Source organism: Protopterus annectens, chromosome 3.part0 (genome assembly GCF_019279795.1).
Source record: "Protopterus annectens isolate FY-2018-M chromosome 3.part0, PAN1.0, whole genome shotgun sequence".
Taxonomy (NCBI): domain Eukaryota; kingdom Metazoa; phylum Chordata; order Ceratodontiformes; family Protopteridae; genus Protopterus; species Protopterus annectens.
Window position 1 is genome coordinate 549,814,669 of NC_056731.1, and position 23,604 is coordinate 549,838,272.

Below are 23,604 nucleotides of genomic sequence, written 5' to 3' on the forward strand. Positions count from 1 at the left end.
AGACTGCTGGCTGAGACCAGTGGCCAGCACACTCTTCATCACCTCGAAGGCCCCCCTCCCAGGGAGGTCCAAGAGAACCCGTTCCGAAGAAACCGGAACTCCAGGACCCACCGAAAGAGAAGGCTCCGAGGCAGATGTCGGAGCCGAGCTCACCAAGGCCGAGGCTCCAAGGGGAAGAGCGGGGTCGGACAAGGGTCCGATGCCACTCACCCCCTCGGAGGAGACCAGGGAAGCCCGACCACCGAATTCCTCTAAGGATGGTCTCAAAGAGGAGATAAGAGTAGATGCAGAGGGTGCAGAAGGGGGGGGGTATCCGCCCCTCAGCCATAGCAGAAACTATACCCGAAGACTCCAGCTCCAAACTCTGAGGTAGAGTCGAAGGAGGAACTTCAAGAGGGTGTGGACTAATAGTCGTCTGTTGAGACGGACTATGCAGCATCTGGGCCAGTGCCTGTGATTTCAATAATCTACTGACCACCCTCTCTAAATCATGGTCTGAAAGCCTGGATGACCTAGATGATCGGCTCCGATGGCTCCGCTCCGAGAGGAGAGGCGAGGCCGGAGCCGAGAGTATCGGTTCCAAGGAAGGGGACCTGGACCTCTTCCTCGAAGGAACCATCGGAGCCGAAGAAACCATAGATGCAGTCGGAGCCGAGGACTTTTCGGCTCCGACAGAAAGCCTCGATGCATCGGCTCCAGCCGGAGCCGATACAGACATAACTGTAACAGTGTCGGAGCCAGTCGGCACCGACACCGAAGCCTGAGCCACATGGCGGTCTGAGCCAGTCGGAGCCGACACCGATGTGACTGTAACAGTCTCGGCACCAATAGCCATCGGTGCCGAAGGTTTTTGCAAACCAGGATCGGCTCCAGCCGGAGCCGATCTCGACTCCGAAGGAGTCGGAACCGAGGCCACAGGCTTGGACACAGTAGCCTGGGCCTTGGAAGACTTTGAAGTCTTGCTTGGAGCCGATTTAGCCGGAGAGCCCTCCGGTTTAAGGAGACCCCTTAAAATCAATTTATTTCTTCTCTCCTGCAGGACTCTCTGGCTAAAGGAATGACAAATCGCACAGGAGTCCTGCAGGTGGAGAGGTCCCAGGCAATATAAACAAGAAGTGTGACCGTCTGTCAGAGACATCTTCTGACAGCACGAGTCACACTTCTTGAAGCCTGAGACCCTCTGTTCTTTAGACATAGTGCTTTCCAAACAAACACTACACACACAGTCCCGAACCAGACAAACTAAAATTAAAGAATTGAGAAGTAAAAACTCTCACACACACACCCTGACAGGGGGGGGATGGGAGGGAATTAAGGCCTGACTAAAAAAGTAAAGAAGAAAAAAGTTAGTCAGAAAAAGCCTCACAATTATCTAAAAAGATAGAATTTTAAGGAAAATAGAAAAATTTTTCTGATTGGGGGCTAAAAGTTAGTAATAATAATCACTTACCAGGAGCTAGTAAAAGGAGGACCTCATACGGCAAACAAGATCTGGGTACTTACTGCCTTGCATCATGGGATATGGGGCTGCCTCGAGCTGGTAAAAGTGACACTCGAGCTTAGCAAGTGCCGAGTCGGAGCCGAGGATCGGCTCCGAACCCATCAAGCAAGAATGAAGGCGAGATTGACAACTTAACATGGTTTGTTTTTTGGGCACAGCATAAAGTGTTCTAGAATTTTTGGCAACAATGTTTAATGAGGAAGCTAACTCCTCAACAATTAAGTTCAGTTAGCAGCAATTTCTAATTTTCATATTGGATTTGAGAATTCTTTCTTGGCTTCATCTAATGTTTGTAAAGCTTTTTTGTGAGGCATCCTTCTGCTGAGACCTGCGTATAAAGATCCTACTCCACCGTGGATTCTTCCTTTGAACCAGCAGCTAAATGTGATCTTAAATTTGTGACCTGGAAATCTATCTTTCTAGTGGCCGTTACATTTGCTAGAAGAATTACAGAACTTCAAGCATTGTTCATTAAACCTCCCTATTTGATTTTTCATAAGGATAGAGTAACATTATGTACCAATGCTTCTTTCCTTCCTAAGGTGGTTTCAGAATCCAGTATTAACCAGTCCATTAATCTGCCAGTCTTCTTTACTAAATTTGTAAACAAAGCTGAATATATGTTACATTTATTGGATGTCCACTGATAATTATATTTTCACCTACATAAAATGAAAGATATTAGAAAGACCAACTATTTGTATCATTTGCAGATTCTAAATTAGGAGAATCAGTTGCGAAATGTAACTTTAGCCAAATGGCTGACAGATTGCATATCATTTATCTACAACAAATTGGTTTATCCTTGCCAAAACCTCTAAGAGCTAATTCAACTAGGTTCATGGCAACTTCTTCAGTGTTCCTGTCTAGGGTTTCCATGGACAACATATGTGCAGCTGCAACTTGGGCAATCCCCATACCTTTATTACTCATTACAAACTAGATCTGGTCTCAAGGGGAGGAGCAGCATTTGGCTCAACTGTGCTCAGGAATATCCTTCCTTAGAGTCCGCCCAGGAATTTGGACGGCCATGGTGGTGCAGTGGTTAGCATTGTCGCTTCACAGCAAGAGGTTCTCCGATTCGATCCTCGACTGGGGTGCCTTCTGTGTGGAGTCTGCATGTCCTCCCTGTGGTCACGTGGGTTTCCTCCGGGTGCTCCAGTTTCCTCCCACATCCCAAAGACATGCTGCAGGTGGATTGGAAACTCTAAATTGGCCGTGTGTGTGTGTGTGTGTGTGTGTGTGTGTGTGTGTGTGTGTGTGTGCCTTCTGTGGAAGGTTGGGCACCGGGCTGGCAACTCGACACTGTAAAACTCCACTGCCAATCATGAGCAGACAGGTGATCCACTGTGGCGACCCCTAACCGGGAAAAGCCGAAAGAAGAAGAAGAGTCCGCCCAGGAATTTAGGTAGCTGAGGACTCTGTTCCAACAGTTGAGGATAGAATGAAAATTGACAACCTCAGATAAAAAAAAGTTACGGACTTACAATAATGTTCCATTTATGTTGTCCATTTTCATTCTTCCTTAACTCTGACCCACCGACCTCCAGCCTTTTCCACAATGGATTTCTGGAAGAACAACAGATTATAAAGACACCACTGTCCTTCATGGTGAGCTTCAGATATGGCTTATTATGTTAGGAATTTTATAGTAGTTCTTTCTACTTTATGTAAAACAGCAAAGAAGATGTATGTTAGGGATTAGTGCATTATGGATAAGGGAGTAGCTTGAGAGACTTTTGGTGGCCACGAGCTAAACTAATGGACAAATTTGGATCTGAGGATCGGATCTCAGCCCAACATTTGGGGAAGAATGAAAATGGGCAACACAGATGGAACGTTATGGTAAGTACATAACTTCAGAAACAAGTACTTTTAACCTAGGAAAAGTATTTTTATTGACTGTCTCATGACTTTTAGGTACTTTTAAACAAGGACACCTATTTTTTTGTTTACTTTTGTGGTCAAAAGTTATTTACTTCTTTTTCTGTGGAGAAACTGTGATTATTTTACTTTTTGGGGCTGAGAAGGTATTTAAAGTGCTTCTTTACTGTGATTTTCCTTGCAGGACATTACTGGTTTGCTGTTTTACTGACTTTTGTTGTGAAGTGTCACTGGGAATCTAGCACCATTTTTGGGCTTGACCGAGAAACAAAGTGGTAGTCCCTAAATTGGGCCTTCTTACAGCCACAAAAAGAAACCGATTGTTAAGCAGCCTTTGCTGCCACAGCAGGCTTGTAATTTGCCTCAGAGAGGGGCAGGCCTTGGCTGTGGCCAAAGATGGTTCCTCAGATGACTCATCTTTTTCTTTGGATCCCTCGGTTGTAATCCGTGCAGCTACCATGGAACGAGGGTTAGCCACATCCTCTGCGACTGTTGGAATCTCTCTTTGGGCAAGGAGCCACTGTTGTCGGTCATGGGAGAAGAGGCAAGGAGTATGACCCTGCTTAGCCAGAATGCTGTGCCTATCCATAGGGAAACTGCTTTACAATTTTTGATCTTTATGTTTTCACAAATTCTTTTCAAAAAGAGACAGAAAGCTAAACATTAATCTTTTCCTGTATCGGTTACTCTGGACAGAGTAATTTATTGGGCTTGGCTCAAGTTCTTGTGCAGGCTTTTGACCCTTCTTGTCAGGTAATTACTAATAAAAGGAAAAAAGGATTCCTCTAGCTCTGAAAAGGTTCAAGAAATTAAATCTGTAGTGGATTGTGTTTCTGAGGAGAGTATGGTATCTGCTTAATCTTATTCTCTGAGATTATTTCTGGAATGAACAGTCTTTTCAGTGGAAGAATACGACCAAAAATATATTATGATTTATTAAAACTGGAATTTCCAGAATCTTCACCTGTTCCTCCAGTTCTGTCAGCCTTGCAAGATGTTTTTGCTACAGCCTGCAGGTTCTCTGACAGTCATCCTGCTGCCCCCTAAGAAAGCAGACAGATTTATAAAGTTCCACAGTCTTTTATGATTTATACAATAATCCCACCTGACCCAGCTCTCGCTTTATTAAACCCAGCTGCAAATTCTGATCCTTCTCCTTCTGAGGATGGAAAAACTTTTGATAAGTTTGGGGAAAGGTGTATGATTCTCAACTTTGATTTTTAGAATTTTAAACTGTCAGGTTCATATGTTGAAGTTTATTCTGACGAATTGTGAAAGTATGAGGAATGTTTGGTATCAGTTTCCTCCTGTGAGGGAAAAAATTCTGCGTTGTGTAGTCTAATCTTTTGTGCTTCTCAAGTCACTTCTCATTGATTAAAATGTGTTTATGACTGTAGATACTACTTCCACTGGTACTGTTTTAAGGATGTATGCCTGGCTGCATTCTCAGAACCTCCCAGAAGTTGTCAAAAATGAAATTTTAAATTCTTGCTTGGGTAGAGATTTAGTTTTTGGACCGTCTACTGATGAGGTTACCAAAATGTGTGATGAAAGGGGAAAGCTGATTCGTGGAATCTTATAGATTTTCAGCCCTCCTTCTGTTAAGTTATCGAAGGAATCCTGTGCTCCCTCCATGTAACTTTGACAAAAACATAAAATATTCTCAGCAGAGTGCTGGTAAGCAGACATTTAAAAAGCAATGACAGGGAGCTTCCAAAAATGCAGACCCCCCCCCCCCCCAAGCACTAAAGGCAGTCAAATAAGTCAGAATAACTGTATGAGGGACATTGTCCCTCACTCACCCTAGCAGTCCCTCAATCATTCCATTAAATCAGAATCTCCATTTCTCTCTTAGGATATTGATGACCTTGGGAGGAAATTCCTCCTTTTCAGGATATTCTTTCTCATCCACTAGCCCAAACTCTTTTCTTTCCTCCTATTATACATCATTTGCTCTCTTGGGTTGTAATATAAGCTGTTTTTCCTCCTCAGACGGGGTGGGAGATTTTACTCAAAAATGTTTTTAGTACCAAAGAAAGAAAACTCTTGGAGACCAGTTCTATACATATATATATATATATATATATATATATATATATATATATGTATATACATATATATATATATATATATATATATATATATGTATGTATATATATATATATATATATCTTTCCTCAACTGGTCTGTGATAGTGCCCAAGTTCAAAATGCTTTCACTTCGCAACCTGTTACTTCTTCTTCATTTGAGTTTTCTAATGACCGTAGATTTAATAGATGTATCTACCATCCTATTCATCACATCTTGGGACTCCCCAGAGAGCATTAAAAAAAGTCTTTTCTGACTTCCTCTGAAAGAATTGTGTTTCTTGGGTGCCCACTAGACATCTTGGTATAAAGAGCTTTTTTCCCCCAAAGGGAAAAAAATAGACCTATATTTATGTCTATTCCAGGGGGGGGGGGTTGGGACAAAAAAAGACAGACTGTAGGAGAATATGTGTGTTGTACCTTTAAGAAGCATTTCTAAAGACCTGAACGTGCATATAAGTAGCAGGCACATGCTAGCCTCAGTGCCATTTTGTGAGTATAGCCAGAGTGTGAACATCTATGCATAAGTCAGCTAGTTCGTATATATGTTTATGAACCGGGATTCCAGAGACTGCTGTTCAGAGCCAGGAGGTGGAGAGTTAACAGTGAAGGCAAACTAAGTAAACTGTGAGCAATAAAGGGCCAGAAATGAACTAAAGGTAATGAAAACTTGCACAAATGATTTATTTTATAAAAAAGGTTAAAACGGAGAATTACAAGGATACAAAATGGATTTCTAAGCGAACAAATAGCATGAAATCATTTATTAAGCAAATGAAAAGCATAAAAAGTTTATTAATTAAACAAAATATTTGAAATTAAGAGATTTGATAAAACGGGCATCAGAAAAGCATATAAAGGGTTTAGAATTACCTCAGAATTGCATCTTTAGAGTTAAAACGAGCACAAGAAATATAATGGGCATGAAAAGAGATTAAATGAGCAAAACGAATATAACAAAGGGCAAAAAGGGCACATTAAGTATAACTAAAGCAAGGCAACTGCATATTATTTGGCAAATTACTGTGTTTTGGCATAAACTACTTTGCACTGACTGGAGCCCTGAATAGTTTAACTAGAGATCTGAAGTTGTTAATCTTCTTCCTATTCATCACTGATAGGTTTGGTTCCGAGCCCTAGGAATCGAGTCGGCCTAATACCAAGCTCACGTACACCAAAAACTCTTGAGCTAAGCTGCTACCCACAGTGCCCTTCTCCTAGTTACCTCAGATCTCATTTGCCGCACAGCCATATAGCAGCGTTTCACCTAGCTCTCCAGCTAAGTATTGTATTTTTCAATTTTTGCAGTATTTTGTAAGTTTTTCTCTCAAAACTCCTATATTTCTTGTTTTCTTAACTAGCTCTACCCATGGGTATTCTCTTTCTTACCATTGTTGGTAAATGCCTAGTGGATATCCAAGCTCCACTCACTGAGCGCACAGATCCTCATCACCAACTCCTGCAAGCAAGATCTCCTCTGGTGGATGAGAACAGAAGAAAATCATTGGTGTTGCTCCTTCCACACTCCCCAACCCAATGCCAAGGTGACCACGGACGCTTCCCTGATAGGGTGGAGGGGGCCACTACCAGGGAGAGACAGTCCAAGGCATGTGTTCCAACCTAGAGGTCAACTTGCATATCAGTGTCCTGGAGTTAAGAGTGGTGCTGTTAGCGTTGCAGGCACTTCATCTGCTCCTTCCGTCAGGAACAATTGCTATCCAGTCAGACAATATGTTGGTCATCTGGTACATAAACAAATAGAGAGGGACCAAATCCTACCCCCCATGTCGCGAGGCAATGAGAATTTGGCATTGGGCGATAGCTTTCAACCGCTTTTTAATCGCAACGCATATCCCATGGAGCTCCAGCATGATTGCGGACAGACTAAGCAGATGCATCCTCCGTCCTCACGAGTGGTCTCTCAACCCGATCTTGGCGGCAGAAATCTTCAGCCATTGGAGCCAGCCTTGTTGCGATCTTTTCGCCTCCCCCTCAAACAAAAAAATGCAACAGCTATTTTGCCCTCTTTCCCCCACACAGGGAGTCACCGAGAGATGCTTTGACTCACGATTGGCCCACGGGTCTCCTCCATGCTTATCCTCCAATACCTCTGATTCCCTTATTTCTAAGGAAAGCTGTTTGGTTGAGAAGCAAGGTGATCCTCATTGCCCCTTTCTGGCCTCATCAAGTGTGGTTTCCCTTACTCCGACCTCACTTGTTACAACCTCCTAGATCCTGGACACTCATCAGGACCTAATATCTCCCCCACAAGGGCTGAGGCCCCCAAATCTGTCCACCCTCAAGCTGACAGCTTGGTTTCTCCACTTCCATTAGTCACCAGGCAGGAAACTCTCTCCTTTTCTGTCTGAAATATTTTTATGGCCTCCCACAAACCATCCACCAGAAAACTCTACAGAGATAAGTGGAAAAGATTCGCTATCTGGTCGAATAATCAGATGCTAGACCCCTTTTCAACTCCTACAGCCACCATTCTTCACTATCTCTCTTGTTGTTTAACAATGGGGCGTCAGCCTCTACTATTCGAGTCCATTTAGCAGCTATTTACAATTTCCATAAAGGTTCAGATGGAGTCCCTCATCTCCACCTGACTCTGCAAGACCTTTCTCAGGGGACTTTTCCATAGTAGACCTCCTATCAGGCAGCCTGTAGAGACCTGGACTCTCTCCCAGGTTCTCCAGTGTCTCTCTCTACTTCCCTTTGAGCCTGCCGCGACATGTGATCTAAAATTCCTGTCATGGAAGTCTTTGTTTTTGGTGGCGGTCACATCAGCCAGACGGATATCTGAGTTACAAGCCTTATGCATCCAGAGCCCATGTCTAATCTTCCATAAGGACAGAGTATCCCTTTGTACTAACCCATCTTTTCTCCCCAAAGTGGTTTCCGACTTCTCTGTTAACCAGTCCATTGAGCTCCCTGTATTTTTCCCAATCTACTTAAACAAAGGGGAATACTGCCTTTATCCATTAGATGTACATAGGCAACTACGTTTTTATCTAGACTGGACTAAGTCCTTTTGCAAGTCGGACCAACTTTTCATTTCCTTTTCTGGTCCTAGACTGGGATGTGCTGTATCAAAAGTTACTTTATCAAAATGGCTTAGAGAGTGCATTACCTTTGCATATTCCTTTACAAATGAATCCAAACCTGATCAAATCAAAGCTCGTTCAACTAGGACCATTACAACTTTGGTTGCCTTCCATTCCAGGGCTTCCATGGATGACATTTGTGTAGTAGCCTTTTGGGCTAAACCCCATACCTTCATCAAGCATTACAAATTGGATCTGATCTCTAGGGAAGAGCGGCCTTTGGCTCAATGATTCTCAGGAATGTTCTTCCATAAGGGCCACCCAGGTTCTCCAAGTAGCTTGGGATTTTGTCCCATCAGTGATGAATAGAAAGAAGATTAACAACATCAGATAAAGAAGTTATGTCTTACGATAACGTTCCATCTGAGTTGTTCATCTTCTTCCAGTCATCACACCCTCCCACTGTCCCCCATCAAGGCATCATTAATGTTGGATGGCAGTCAAAGGAATCTAGTGTACCACCTGAAGTGCAAACCTACTTTCCTTACAGAGATGAAATGTTGATGGAAGATGGCATCATTTTCAAAGGTCATAAATTGTTGTTCCTGCTTCCTTACAACAAGAATATATCCATACTTTGCATCATGGTCACCCAGGTACCAAAGCTACCAAACGAATGGCAAGAGGACTAGTATTTTGGACTTCTCTACAAAAGATATTGATAGAGTACTTTCTTTTTCAGTATGCAATAGTACTAAACCGCATTTGCAAAAAGAACCACTTCAGCTATGTCAAGTTCCTGAACTACCTTGTTCAACAGTAGCCACTGACATATTCGGGTGGAACAATCAACATTACTTAGTACTGGTAGACTCTTATTTGAACTGTTTTGAGATTGATTTGCTACCTAATCTAACATCCACTACTGTTATTACTAAGTTGAAGCATGGTTTTTCAGTCCATGGAAGTCCACAAAAGCTTCTCTCTGACAATGGTACCCAATTTACCAGTCAGTTGTTTCAGAAATTTGCAAAAGAATGGGACTTTGTACATGTTACTGGTAGTCCAGAGTATCCGCAGTCAAATTGACTAGCTGAACATGCAGTACAGAGTGCAAAGCAGTTACTTGAGAAGTCAAAGTGTGACAATACCGATGTCTTTTTGAATTTACTCAATCTCAGAAACATACCCTGTGACGATATACTTGGCTCACCTGCTCAGAGACTTCTCTCTAGGAAACCAGAATGACATCGCCCATCAGTTCCAGTTTATTGAGATCTAAAGCTAAAAACAACAAAGCAATCAAAGCCCAATTATTTAGAAAGCGTTCTTTCCAAAAGTCCAGCAACAACACAAAGATCGAGGAGATTTCTTCATCCATTGAAAGAAGGAGAGACAGTGAGGATACAACTACCGAAACGTTTCAACCAGGTTGGTCAAGTAACAAATGTATGTGAAGAGCCAAGATCCTATCTTGTGAAATCAGAGGGTGTGGAGTACAGCAGAAATCGCAGACATTTACTTCTGTATCAGAACCATTATCGCACCATTGTTACTGTTATACAGACGAGCTCTAAATGTCAGAGTGATTCAGACATTGTTCCTGTTCCAGAACGTGTCTTGAGTCCCACTCTTGTTTCTGATCATGTTCATAACATCCCTAAGGTTGAACATTCAGCAGAGACAATCCAGTTGCTAACCCCAATTCCAATTTATGTCACATGATTTGGTCATATTGCCAGACCCAGTGTGAGACACACAGCAACTTGGACGTTGTTTTTATTTTTATATATATATATATATATATATATATATATATATATATATCTATATATATATATGTGTGTATATATATATATATATATATATATATAAAATGTGTGTGTAGATATCTAGTTTTTTATTATTGCATGATTTAAAATTAATTTGTACCTGTAGCATATCAGTCAGTATTGTCACTGTCATTTCTCAAAGAATGAGGATGTAGAATTAACATATGTATTGTACCTTTAAGAAGCATTTCTAAAGACTTGAACGTGCATATAAATAACAGGCAAGTGCTAGCGTCAGTGCCATTTTGTGAGTACAGCCAGGGTGTGAACATCTAAGCATGAGACAGCTAGTTTGTGTATATGTTTATGTTTGTATATAATAAGGCTACATGAACATAACCCAGAATGTTTGTCTACTTCATCCTGACTAGACAAGTGACACAGACCAAACAGAGAAACATAAGAGATGCTAGCTCTTAGAAATGCTTTCAACTCTCTGAATCATTTGTGATCCATGGGACCTGTTCAAATGTTTACAGAGAGTACCGTAGTGATGTGCTACATAAACAGGTAAGTGAGAACAATGTATTACCCCCTATGCAGGCTAGCCACGAAAGCGTGGGATTTAGCTTTACAGCACAATCTCATTTTGTAGGCTTCTTATATGCCATCGGAGCAAAATCTTGTGGCAGACCAGCTGAGCAGGACCAGTGCAGACCATCATGAATGTGTTTAGCTAAGCTTAGAGTACCTTCTTAAATGTCTGAAGATTAATTGGAAAATTCGTAAAGTAAATCTTTATTTAATTTTACAGTAAGATGGACTTGTATTCTGTCGAGGATTGCTTCTCTGCCTTAAGTATGTAAATTGCCAGGATAGACATTCATTTCAGTATTAATTAGGTTGAAGGTGGGTATCATAAGTGCCTTACCATTTTGCATTTGGAGTTTCTCACCTGTCTCTGTCTTAAAAGCACCTTTGAAGTTTCATTTTAAAGATGTTTCTCCACTTGTTTTTGGTAACTTTTCTGAATTGTAGTAAAATCTACACATCTAAATAAGGAAATCTCCCTTGCACAGTGATACCTTTGGTTATCCTTTTCTCACATTTAAACAACCCATCACAGGCATCTACATCACACATTAACATTTTGTTATGCCTAATCCCACCTCTTATCAACTACATAATTTACAATTCCTCTCTTAGTTTTGGTCTGCATTTTTCTGTATTTTACTTCTTTCCAAATTAAATTGTGCATTTTCCTTGAAATTATACAAAGGTCTGATTTTGTGACTATCAGATGTACTGTATTCATTGCTTTAGAAATGAATAAATTTAGTTCGTGTGTGTGTTTGTGCTTGTGTATTGTATGTGGAAAGTTATTTGGGAAACCATTGAACTTTCAGTGATTGATTACGTTGTTTCCTCATTCATACAATATGCCGTTTTTCTTTGTATGTTGATTATGATGTCAGGTGACTTAGAGTAAGAGGAAAATAGTTGCGTTTTAAAGTAACGTTTCTATTTATTCCAAGTTTGTATGACCCTGGAAGTGGTGTTATTTAGTAATTGGTGTACAAGGGTGAAATCTCATAGACTCCCAACAACACTTTATATATGTGCTATTAGCAGTTTTGTGCTTTTTTAATGTTTGTGTATGATATTTTTTTTACAATAATTTTATCATTTTATTGTTACTGTACAATACCAGGCTTAATGACCTGTTATGAACCCATATTTGACAGGCGTTTTCTTCCCACTGCACTAATACATAACTAGGTCATGGCTGGAAAAGATACCATGAGGTCTAGATCACCTAATTCCTCTAAATACATAAATAAATTTACAAGTATCAGAGAATGAATGAACATGAACCTTTATGATGGTGTGATGTGAAACATTAACAGTCATATGTCTAAATATTTAAAGATAGCTGTTGTCTTTTTTTGTTTATTTTTCAGGATGGTGTTAGGCTAAGGATCCAAATTCTTCATCACCCTCTCCCACCTGCTTTATTTCTAAAGGTGGCTCTAAGTATAGCCGATGAATATCCGTTATATTCCCTGCAGATCTGTAATGCATCTGTGGTGTTTACAACAACAGACTTCCCTGAGAGAATTTTCATCCTGATTACATTGTTAATGAAAACAGAACTAAAGACCACTTTGTTTCCATAAGAATTTGGATATTTTTGTGCAAGCAACATGAACCGTTACACCACAACAAAGCAGCTAGGAGATGGGACCTATGGCAGTGTGCTTATGGGAAAAAGCAATGAATCTGGTGAACTGGTTGCTATCAAGAGGTATGTGTTGAAAGAGAATGTCTGTGCTCTTGACAAATATATGAAAATTGATCTCAGTAACTTAATGTTCAAATAAAAGTTTATGAATGAAGGTCCTGTGTTCTGTCATGCACATTTTATGAAAATGTTGCCAGGTGTGCAAAATTTACAAGTTAATATTCACAGGTCACTCGAGCTTTAATGCAAGTGTAGGTTTATTTAATATCAGCTTTTTATGCCTTTGTAGTTTATTTGCCTTTATTTTTAAAGCACGGAGTGCTCCATTCTGCATATTTTCAATTCCATAGACTATTTTTGATAGATTCTAGAGCAGGCTTTATAGATGAAAAAGTGTACTTAACCATAGTATAGGTTTCATGTGAACCTTACCTTGTGTGTGTGTGTTTTTGTTAAGCTTTAAGTGTAATCTTATAGACGTGCTTCCTAGGGCAGTGCAGAAATTTTAGCAACATTAGTTTTTTCTTTTCATTTAATATTCTGAAGAGGACAGTGGCCATCAAAAAACACACATGCGCACAAACCTGTGTATAAAAACTTTTCACAGCTTGTTATTTTAACTCCTTGGCTATGCTGACAGGCAGTGCACTGTACAGAAGAGATATCAAAGTACATTCAGTTTTATCCTACTTTCACTAATTGCACTTTTGGAATAGTGGAAGAGGTACAACATTTCATGATTCATTAGATGCTGTACTGAATTACTAGACAGTACTTTACTTTCCATTTCATGTGCCATGTAACACCATATGATGTCATTGTTTTTCATCAGGATGAATAAATAATGAATGAAGTTCATTGCTTCCCTAAGCTTGCCTAGTAGAGGAAGATTTTAGTGCATTGAATACTCTTTGTAATGGAAGAAGTAAGGTGCTATTTGTTTACATATTGGTAATTCAGCTGCAACAGTTGTAGTCTGTATGCAAGCCGAGGAAAGTTAACTGTCATTCTCTGCATCCTACAGTGCATGTCCTGAGAGAGGAGAAGGAGCTTTCACTTTTATTCAGTATTTTTAATATATGTGCCAAAGAACTTGTGCTGCTTGCTAGCCTTTTTTTAATCTTTATCTTTGGTTTTGCATACATTTAGACAGTGAAGGGAACTTGCTGTGTGTAACAATACCTTCAGGACTTGATACTTGTTTCTACTTAGGATTTGAAGATGTAAGATACCAGTTTAATGTAAGTGCAAGGTGTTAACCTCTTGCTAGATGCTGTTGTTCATAATGACTGTCTTTCTGCTGTTTTGAGAGGATGGTCATGATTTAGTTTTGCTTTGTTTGTTTTCATATACATGATTGTGACACTGCACACCAAAGCAGTACTACTACATGTTGCAGTAGTTAAAACATAAAAAAATAATATTTGCACTTTGTTTGCTTTTTACTTTCTACCCTTTTGTAGCCACTGTTCAGCACATATGAGTAAAGCCCTCTTTAACCATTCAACTAATTAGGCCACTTGCTTTATGATGTCTTCAGTAATGCTGAGTGAAAAGGTATTCTATCTCTGGAGACCTCTTTTAATGGGCCTTTAATTGGGTTCATCCCATTAGCCAGTCCAGTTCAGCATATTTTTCTCAGAAACAACCTTCAGTTTTGGCAGCATGTCTAATGCTGGCACGTCATGGCACCACATGATCTTGGTGACACATTGTCACTGCAGGTAGTAGTGTCACCTCACAGCAAGAGTTTTCCAGGTTCAATTCTAGGCTCAATTGCCTTTTGTGTGGAGTCTGCATGTCCTTCCTGTGTTTGCATCGTTTTCTCTGGATGGTCCAGTTTCCTCACACATTCCAAAGACAAGCAGCTTTAGCCCTAGTTTGTTTCTACTTCTCAGACAATTCAGATGTCAGTCCTGATGTATGTCAGTGAAAATTTTGTCCATTCAGTGCCTAGAAGTAAATACAGTAAGTAGCCTTCTGGTAATCAGATTGCCAGCCAAGACTCTCACTAGCATCATTTGTATTCCCAGAAAGTGATTATGCTGTAAAATACGGCCATCACTTCAAACATATCCCATGCAGGCATTGGAGTGAGAAGCTCTTTGCTTATCACTGCACCAGAAAGGTGGAGGTGGTTGAAAATTCCTCACAAAAGGATCAATGAGTGGGTCTCGCAGGCAACCTCAGATCTCAGCTTGAGCACCTTCCATAAGCCTAACCCTCCTGGAAGCAAGCCCATTTCTGAAATTGCTCTTTATCCCTATAAGTACAGAGCTCATTCTCAAATAGAGATGGTTCAAACTGATATCTGTCCTTCTGTCTAGTGGATGACATGGACTACAGAGGAGGTACATTCTTGGCCCTCATCTGGTAGGGGGTTCATTTCAGGATGTAGGTACCACCAGTCTGCTGCTTGCCTTGCCTGAGCTCATTGCCATTTGGCCTGATGCCAGAGACCATAAGTACAGAGCTCATTCTCAAATAGAGATGGTTCAGACTGATAGCTGTCCTTTTGTCTAGTGGATGACATGGACTACAGAGGAGGTACATTCTTGGCCCTCATCTGGAAGGGGGTTTATTTTAGGATGTAGGTACCACCAGTCTGCTGCTTGCCTTGCCTGAGCACATTGCCATTTGGCCTGATGCCAGAGAACAGTCTCTTAAGAGTCACCCAGCTGAAAGCTGAGAGGGCTATGTGTAGATTTGCCCAGTTGCAGGTCCGGGGTATGTGAGCATGAGACTCTCCCTACTGGGTTTCCCTGTCAGTCCACCAGGGTCACATACATTAGGGTCAGGGTCTTCAGTGAATCCTGCCATGCCACAGCTTGTAATTCAGATCCTAAATGTCAGTCAGATGTTCTTTATGTATTGGGAACTTAAATCTCAGGTGCAGGAATGTACTATCAAAAAATATGTATTGATATTAGAGCTGAGCTTGGTGACAGTGTCACACCAGGTAGTGTTGTCACCTCACAGCAATAGTTTCCCAGGTTTGATTCCAGGATGGAGTGCCGCCTTTGTGGAGTCTGCATGCCATCACTGTGTTTGCATTTGTTTTCTATGGATATTCCAGTTTCCTTCCAGATTCCAAAGACATGCAGTAGCTGAACTGGTCACTTTAAATTGGCCATAGGTGTGACTGTGTATGTGTGGTATGGAAAAACAACCTTGCCAGGGCTAGCCACCAGGCAGTGTGAAGACCGGCTCTAGATGACTGTCACTGTTGAAGCAATGCCTCAACCTCTTGTGCAAAAATGGAAAAAGGGTATTGTAGATGGATAGACTAAGACTGAGCTCACTGCAGGCTTCTTAATACCCCTGTGCCAAACACAGAAGACTGACTCCGAAGTACTTGATACCTTTTGTTTCATTTCTGGCACACAGTTTTCACACACTTGTTCTGTATGCAAGATCATTCTCATACTTGCCTCTGGATTTTTGGTTCCAAGGCAGTCTCTTGCACACAAGTCTTATAAACCACAAGCCATTATCTCAGAAACAAGTAAGAACTGTGAGTATTTCACACTTTTGTGGAAATCCTGAGACTCGTGAATGTGACCATGAACTAGCTTATGGCCCCATCCTTTCCTCAGTGAAATGTATACTTGTGTATCTGGGAACAGAAAAGGAGAGTTGAGACTTTATTCACCGAGTTGATTGTTTAGGATATCATCCTAAAGGCCAGAAGGCATCAACACTTTGTGTAGATGCAAGATGTAAATGCTTGTCTGAAGCTGTCCTTCCTAAAGGAAGGACTCATATTCAGTCATTAATGCCCATATATTTAGGCAGCCTTCTTAAGACTTGAGGGATATCTTTTTTGAATATAAGCCAGGCCCTCATAATGGTAAATGACTATTGTGATCTTTTTGGGGAAGTCACTGTAACATTAAATCTTAACATTGGAGTTATATGTACCAAAAGCATGGTTTCTTCCCTTGAGTTTGCAATGCAGATCTTTCACTGGGTTGTAACTGAAGTTGGCAGGCATTTGACTCCTGTATATATCCTGTGCTGCTGCACCTTCTTTTCATTACTACTTGCTCCTTTGAGTTTTTCACATCTCCCAACATACCAGAGAAAATTTGTACTGCATAGTTCAGGATTTTTGATCGCTAGCTGTTAATTTTTTGGTGGGTTATTTATTTATTTATTTTTGACTATATTAACGTTTGCTTTGTCTATTTTTGATTGCTTTACTCCTCTTGAGTAAATCTGACAACATGTGGAACTGTTGACTATGTCTTAATCTAATAACATGTTTTTTATGATAGCAAGTAAACAAGAGGATGCTGAATGTAATGGAACATTTTCTTTTGACAAATTAATGTTCACTGTAAGTTGAGAGGTTTGCAGAGCTATAGGTTTAGTATGTGTGTTCCTTGGAGACGAGCTGACTGTGGGAGAAACAGTAGAAGTCAGAACACTTTTTTAAGGCTAAAGTTTAATGTTTTTAAAAATATATAAGTGGTTTTCACATTTGGGAGGATAGTGAAGATGTGGCAAGAACAGACAGCAGTTAGTGTGAGTAGGAGGACAGGCTTTAAGGTGTCTTAGCTTGGATAACCTTAATGTTAGGTTAAGTAATGCCTGTGCATGCAGGTGTTGATTTGGGACAGATGTTCCTATCAGGAGGGTTAAACTTCATTATTTGAAGATGTACAGAGTTTTGTATATTTCTTTTAAGTTTATAGGTTCTGGCTGTGTGTGTGTGTGTGTGTGTGTGTGTGTGTTTATTCGAAGGGTTCATTAAAACAAAAGGTTAAAATGGAGATAAGAAGCAACTGTATGACACCCTGCAAACATTAGTGGTGCATGTAACACAAAAGCTGGAAATAGACATTTTTAAAAGCTGTCATGTATAATAGGTGAGAGTAATATCTTCTAGACATATTTGGAACCTAAATAGAGTCACATGTATAGAAAAAATTATAAGAATGTATATTAAAAATGCAGACTGCAAATAGCAATGCTGCTGGAGAAACATTTGGAAAGATGTGAGCATGTGAATTTCATAAAGAAAGGATTTCAGGATAGATATACAGCAGAATATCAGGGGGAAATGGTAGTACTTATACTAATTGTTAGAGGAGCTCCAATAGTGATATAAGAGGGAAAAAAGATAGTAATGGTAGATTTGTGGTAGTAAAGGGCTACAGGCAAAGGCATTGGACAGCACTGACATGTATTTATATTCCACCTAAAACTGCTGTTATGGAGTTGGAGAAGATTTTGGGAGAATTAATCAGCTTTCAGAGAATATTAATTATAGGTGGGGACTGGAACTTGATTTGCAACAGTGAGGCTGTATCTGGGGACATAGAAGGAAAATATAACAAAGAGAAAATTTTCTGAAGAAATTTTTGAAAATATTTGGTAGGAAAGATGTGAACTCAGAGAGAATTTGCATATTATTCCACAAGGTACAGTAACTGGGCAAGACTAGACAAAAATTATATTTCTCAGGAGCATGTGCATTTAATTGAAAGCTTTTGCACACATCCAATAACTATGGACCAATAACAGTCAAAATGAAAAGCACAATGATGAAGTAAAAATGAGATACTGGCACTTCCCCACCTACCTATCAAGAAGAGAGAAATTTAAGGAATGGATAGTTGAAATTATTCGAGAACTGTTAGGGAAGATGCAGCTTTCTTCAGAAGTTATAGTTAGTGAGTGGGTTACAATGAAAATGGAGTTTAAAAATAAGGTAGAAATAGTAGAAAAATATTTGTTTAATAATAACAACTATTATTTATAGGGGCTGACAAAGGTTAAAGTATTGCAGAATAAGGGATTTTCACAGAACAAGGAGAGGCGCAACTGCAGAGTGCTAAAGAGAAAATAAGGGAGAATTTGGATAGTATGCATGAGTTTAGAAAGATTGCTGTTAAGCAGCTTTTTTTAATAATAACTCTGGTAGAGATCCTGTAGAGGTATTAAGAGCTATTTTATGAAAACTTGTATAAAGAATTGGAATGTGGAGATCAAGAAAAAGTACATATGGAAGTATTTATGGAAGATTTAAATATGCCAAGGTTAGAAGCAGATGATGATCAACAATTAACAGTTAATATATGAGATAAAAATGTTGACATATATTCAATCTGCAGGAAAGTCTCCAGGAATTGATGGTATTCTTATGGAAGTTTTGAAGCTAGGAAGGAAAAAAAGTGAAAGATCTGGAAGGTTTTATTTAACAGTATTTTAAAAGTGGGGGGGGGGGACCAACACCCAGAAGAAAGATGTAGTGTCTGTGATACCAAAAGATGGTAAAGACCCATCAGACCCAGTTTCATATAGGCCCATTTCAATTTTAAACCATGATTACAAAGTGTTTATCTATGTAATAGTGTTGTCAAAACTGGTAAATATGGTTCATTGTGGTTTTGTGGAGGTGAAGGAAGCATTTGACAACATTAATAGAGTAATGATGAGCCAGAGGGGAAGCATAATATAAGAAAATAGCTCTGTTGTTGGTGGGCCTTGATGCAGATAAAGCATTTGCTAGAGTAAATTGGGATTTTATGAGTAGGGCAGTGGAAGTATTTTCATTCCCTGATACAATAATAAGGTTAATTAGGAAGTTATATGAGTAATTGGAGGTGGCAGAAATTAAAGTAGGAGGGTTCCTGTCTGAACAGAGAAACCAGACAGGGGTGTCATCTTGCCCCTTTGTTATTTGCTTTATATTTAGAGCCATTAGCAAAGAAAATATGGGACTCAGAAGTTCAGTGATATAACTGTTGTGATCATCAAGAAAGTTGCCTATTTTATACCAAAAACAAAAAAAAAAAAAAGAGAATGAGAGAGAGAGAGAAAAAGAAAAGGACATCTCAGTGTTGTGGAACATTCTGAGGCAGTTTCAAGTTTTTTTTCAGAATATAAAATTAATACAAACAAAGCAAAGGCTATAGCTGTAACGCTAAGTACCCACACATAAATTGGTTCAGCAGTACCCATATTTATGAGGACACAATAAAATGAACTATTTAGGAGTATGGGTTAAAAAAAATCTGTTATAAGGATATGTGGGAACACACTAAGCAAATGATAACACAAACTCAGAGACTGGAAGCTCTTGTTAATGGTTATCAAAATACAAGCTGTGAAAATATTTTTAGTCCCTTTATGTTTTATATGTAGGTCAGGCATATTTTTATCAACCAAAGGAGACTTTGTGGACAGTAATTACTAAAAAGTTGAAGGATTTTACCTGGGAGGGGAAGAGGACAAGAGTCAAGTAGGATAAGATGATCCTTCCACTAGGATATGGTGTTTAGGATCAACTGATTTGAAGGGATATTTTAGAGCTATACAGTTGAGTCTGTTATGCATAACACAAGCAGTAAGCTATAATTCAATGTAGAAAGGGATGATGGTGAAGTTGGGGGGGGGTGGATTTAAGAAATAAGGAGAGAATGGGATTTTGGATGCAGATCCTTGAGGAGAATAGCAGCCATACATAATATTAGTCATATGGTAGCAAAAAGTATTCTAAGAACTAAGCCAGGATGAGAATAGAGAAAGGAGATTCTGCTGGTAGGGATGACTGCAATTAGGGTAAGAGAATAGTAAGAGAGGGATGGAATTTACTGGAGAAAACTGGCAAAAGGAACCAAGATATTGGGAGCAAAGAGAAGGAAGGTAATAGAATGGGAAGAGACCAAGAAGACATTTTGACTGCAGGCTAGAGACTGCCTTTCCTATCAGGGACTGTTGTCAGAGTACAGCAAAGAGAAAGGGATAGGGGAATCCTGAGTGAGAGACCTGCCCTGCTTGAACGTTTTTAGTTGACTCTAGAACAGCTGTTGTTAAAAAGGGATAATTAGTCGGGCATATAAAATATTCCTCAGTAAAACTATAGGAATCAATCAGAGGAGGTTAGAAATGATTTGGAAGAGGTTAGGTAAGCAATTCACAAGGAAACAGTGGGTGGGCATATGCGTTACAGCTCCCAGATATGCAACAAAGCTCTAGAAGATTTAGGATTTTTGCTTAGAAGTGCTTGTACAGGTATTTTTATACCCAGCAGACGCCAAAGAAGATCCAGGTATTTGCCAAATGTTGGAGGTGTGATGGGGAAGAGAGAGTTAATTGGGGAACATATGTTTTGGGAGTGTAATGAGTTGGCAGACTTTAAAAATTCCTTGCAGTGTACTGTGTCAGAAGTATTGGATGAGCAGATGGGTATAATTAAAGAAATGAGCTTCTTCTCTTTACTCCTACTAATAAATCTCCTACACCATTCTTCTCTATCTCCTCAAATAATTCTACCTGTATTAACCCTGATACGACCACTCGACTATTAGGTGTAACCATTGACAACCATCTTAACTTTGATGACCAAATTAACGCTACTATTAAAGCTGTTAATAAAAAAATTGGGACACTCTACAGAATTAAACCCTTCCTTAACCCAGCAGCTAGAAAAACCATTGCACAGACCCACCTTCCACCCTTTTTTATGCTTCAGCTATATTTACTACCTTATCTAAAACCAACATTACCAAACTCTCTACCTGCTATAATAGTATAGCCAGATTCATAAATGCTACTCCCCATAGAACTCACCACTGTCAAAACCTCAAACAACTAAATTGGCTAGAGTTAAAAAAACACTTACTCTACCAACAATTACTTGTCATTCATAAGACCCTTCACTTCCCTGATAATACTCCTAGCCTGGCTAAACTGATTTCTCCTTATAAAAACCTAGCCACACTTCGCTCTGCCAATAAATTCCTAGTATCTACAACTAAATCATACAATAAAGCTGGTGATGCGTTATTTTCAAATTCCATAGGTAAACACTGGAATATACTCCCTCAAGAAATAGCTACTCAAGAGTCTACCTCTCTATTCAAAAGACATATCAAAGAACATCTTAAAACTCAATGGCTATGTCCTTGTACTAATCCCGACTGAAAGTAAGTCTCAATACACCTTATTTGTCTTCCCGTCCCATTACTGAGCTCCTATCTGACACTTTCTAGTGCTGAGAGTTGCATCTCAAAAGTATGCCTTCTATTATTTTAAACTTCAGTATTTTCTTTTTTATTTTTAATTTGTGTAACTTGACTTATAAGTATTTACATCGTTTTTGTAATTCTCTCTTGTACCTTGTATATATTTATGAATAATAATTTTTTTCTTTGTTAAATATCATTGTTATTTTTACCTGTACTGGAGCTTTTCTCCCCGGGCCTCTGCTGTAAATGGATATATGTCCAGTTATGCAGTTGCAAGAAGCACTACAGTTCACCACACCACTCTTCAAGATAAATAGTTGCTGTTTATTCCATAAAAAACGAACCAAATACATAAAGCACTAAGTGCTTTCACCCAGTTCCATACCGGGTTTACTCTGAGGAAACCCGGTATGGAACTGGGTGAAAGCGCTTAGTGCTTTATGTATTTGGTTCTTTTTTTATGGAATAAACAGCAACTATTTATCTTGAAGAGTGGTGTGGTGAACTGTAGTGCTTCTTGCAACTGCATTACTAGTCTTTCATTGTTCGTTTCATTGGATATATGTCCAGTTAGACTAGCCCGGTCAACAAATGTAAAATAAATGTAAAATAAATAAATAAATAAATGATTTTTTTTTTTTAGATAGGATACAGGATCTGAATTGCCGAGAGGCCTTGTTGAATTTAACTCTGATTGCTGCCAAAAAAAGCAATTACTAGAAAATGGAAATCAAAGTCAAAACCAACTGTACTTGAAGCAGTGAATATTATAACAGAGACAGAAGAACTGGAAGTGAGATCATTAGAAAAGAGTAGGAGGAAATTGCAAAGAAAAAAATGAAATTATGGGAAGAATACATGCAGAATAATGAGGTTTAAGTGACGGCAGTAATTGAGCAATTTCTGTAATGATGAAATTATATTTGTATACTTCTATAATTTTATTAAAGCATATATGTAATGTATAAAGTTTGCAACTGGGAACATATTAAAAACATATTTTTTTATGTAATTGTATGTTTACTTTGTCTTAAGTGATACCTCAATAAAAGTGTTAAAAATACATATAGAACCGTTGCAGGCAAATAGTGCCGAAGGATTTGTCCGAGACCAGAGGCTAATGCTGAAGTCTATAAGATTTGTGGAAATATAGTTAATGAGATAGAAAGCATTAGATGTTATGTGATCCTATCTCGCCTACATTCTGACTGATGGGTTCGGAGCCGATCCTTCGGCTCCGACTCGGCACGCTTATGCCAAAGAGCGAAGTCTCTTATTGGCTGAGCTTACTATATCCCAGGATGCACCACTACCAGTCCCCCAGATCTCGTTTGCCGCTAACTAGCAAAGACGTGGTCTCGAGCTGGCTGAGCTAAGTAGTGTCTTTTCACTAACTTTTTCTGTCAGAAATTTGCTAATTCTTTAACAAAAAGCTGTTTTAACAGCTACTCTGTGCTGTGTGTGTGTTTTGAAAACTTTTTGTAAGAAAAATTGTGTGTGATTGGTGTTTGTTCTGGTACAGGTTCCCCTCTTCCATAGGGCCTTTCCTGTTGGTTAATCCCTTTGAACCTTAGGGGTTCTTGGATTTCTGTATACTTATTCACTGTTGTATGTCTTCAGTTGGCCTTTATTTTAATTGGCTATCATTGTAAACGGCAAGTTAATCTTGTAGGGTCAGTCTTTCCCAACAAAGTTTTGTCTGTGAGAGAGTACTCAGTTTTCTTATAATGTCTCAGGCCCCAAGGCCTTCGGGCTTCAAAAAATGCACTAAATGTAGTTTTAAAATGTCTATCACGGATGACCACTCTCTGTGTGTATATTGTTTGGGCGCCAAACATTTGCAGGAGTCCTGCAGCGTGTGTCACGCTTTTTCCTCGAGGGTCCTCCAAGAGAGGAAAAATAAGCTTATTTTGAAAGGCCTTATAAAACCCTCTTTTGAAGAAGCTTTAGCATCCTCTCCTTCTCCTGCTAAAAAGAAAAGGGCGTCGGCTCCGACCAGTCCGTCGGACCCGACCGCCAAAAGACATAGGCAGGCTTCTCCTTCAGCTCCAAGGACTTGGAGCCGAGGGAACGGTCTGCCTCGATGCCTCCAG

General features: G+C 39.6%; 1 protein-coding gene across 2 annotated transcripts in view; it reads left to right on the forward strand.

Moving 5' to 3' along the window:
• Positions 1-10,635: 10,635 nt before the first annotated feature.
• Positions 10,636-23,604, forward strand: part of MAK (male germ cell associated kinase) — a 1,846,682-nt gene continuing 1,833,713 nt past the window's right edge. Inside the window, exons 1-2 of one of the 2 annotated variants that reach the window (XM_044064971.1) lie at positions 10,636-10,861; positions 12,253-12,596. In XM_044064971.1, coding sequence (XP_043920906.1) covers positions 12,496-12,596 — 101 coding nt within the window. In that variant the 5' untranslated portion in view covers positions 10,636-10,861; positions 12,253-12,495. The remainder of the gene's footprint in view (positions 10,862-12,252; positions 12,597-23,604) is intronic. The other variant, XM_044064972.1, reaches the window with a different exon arrangement.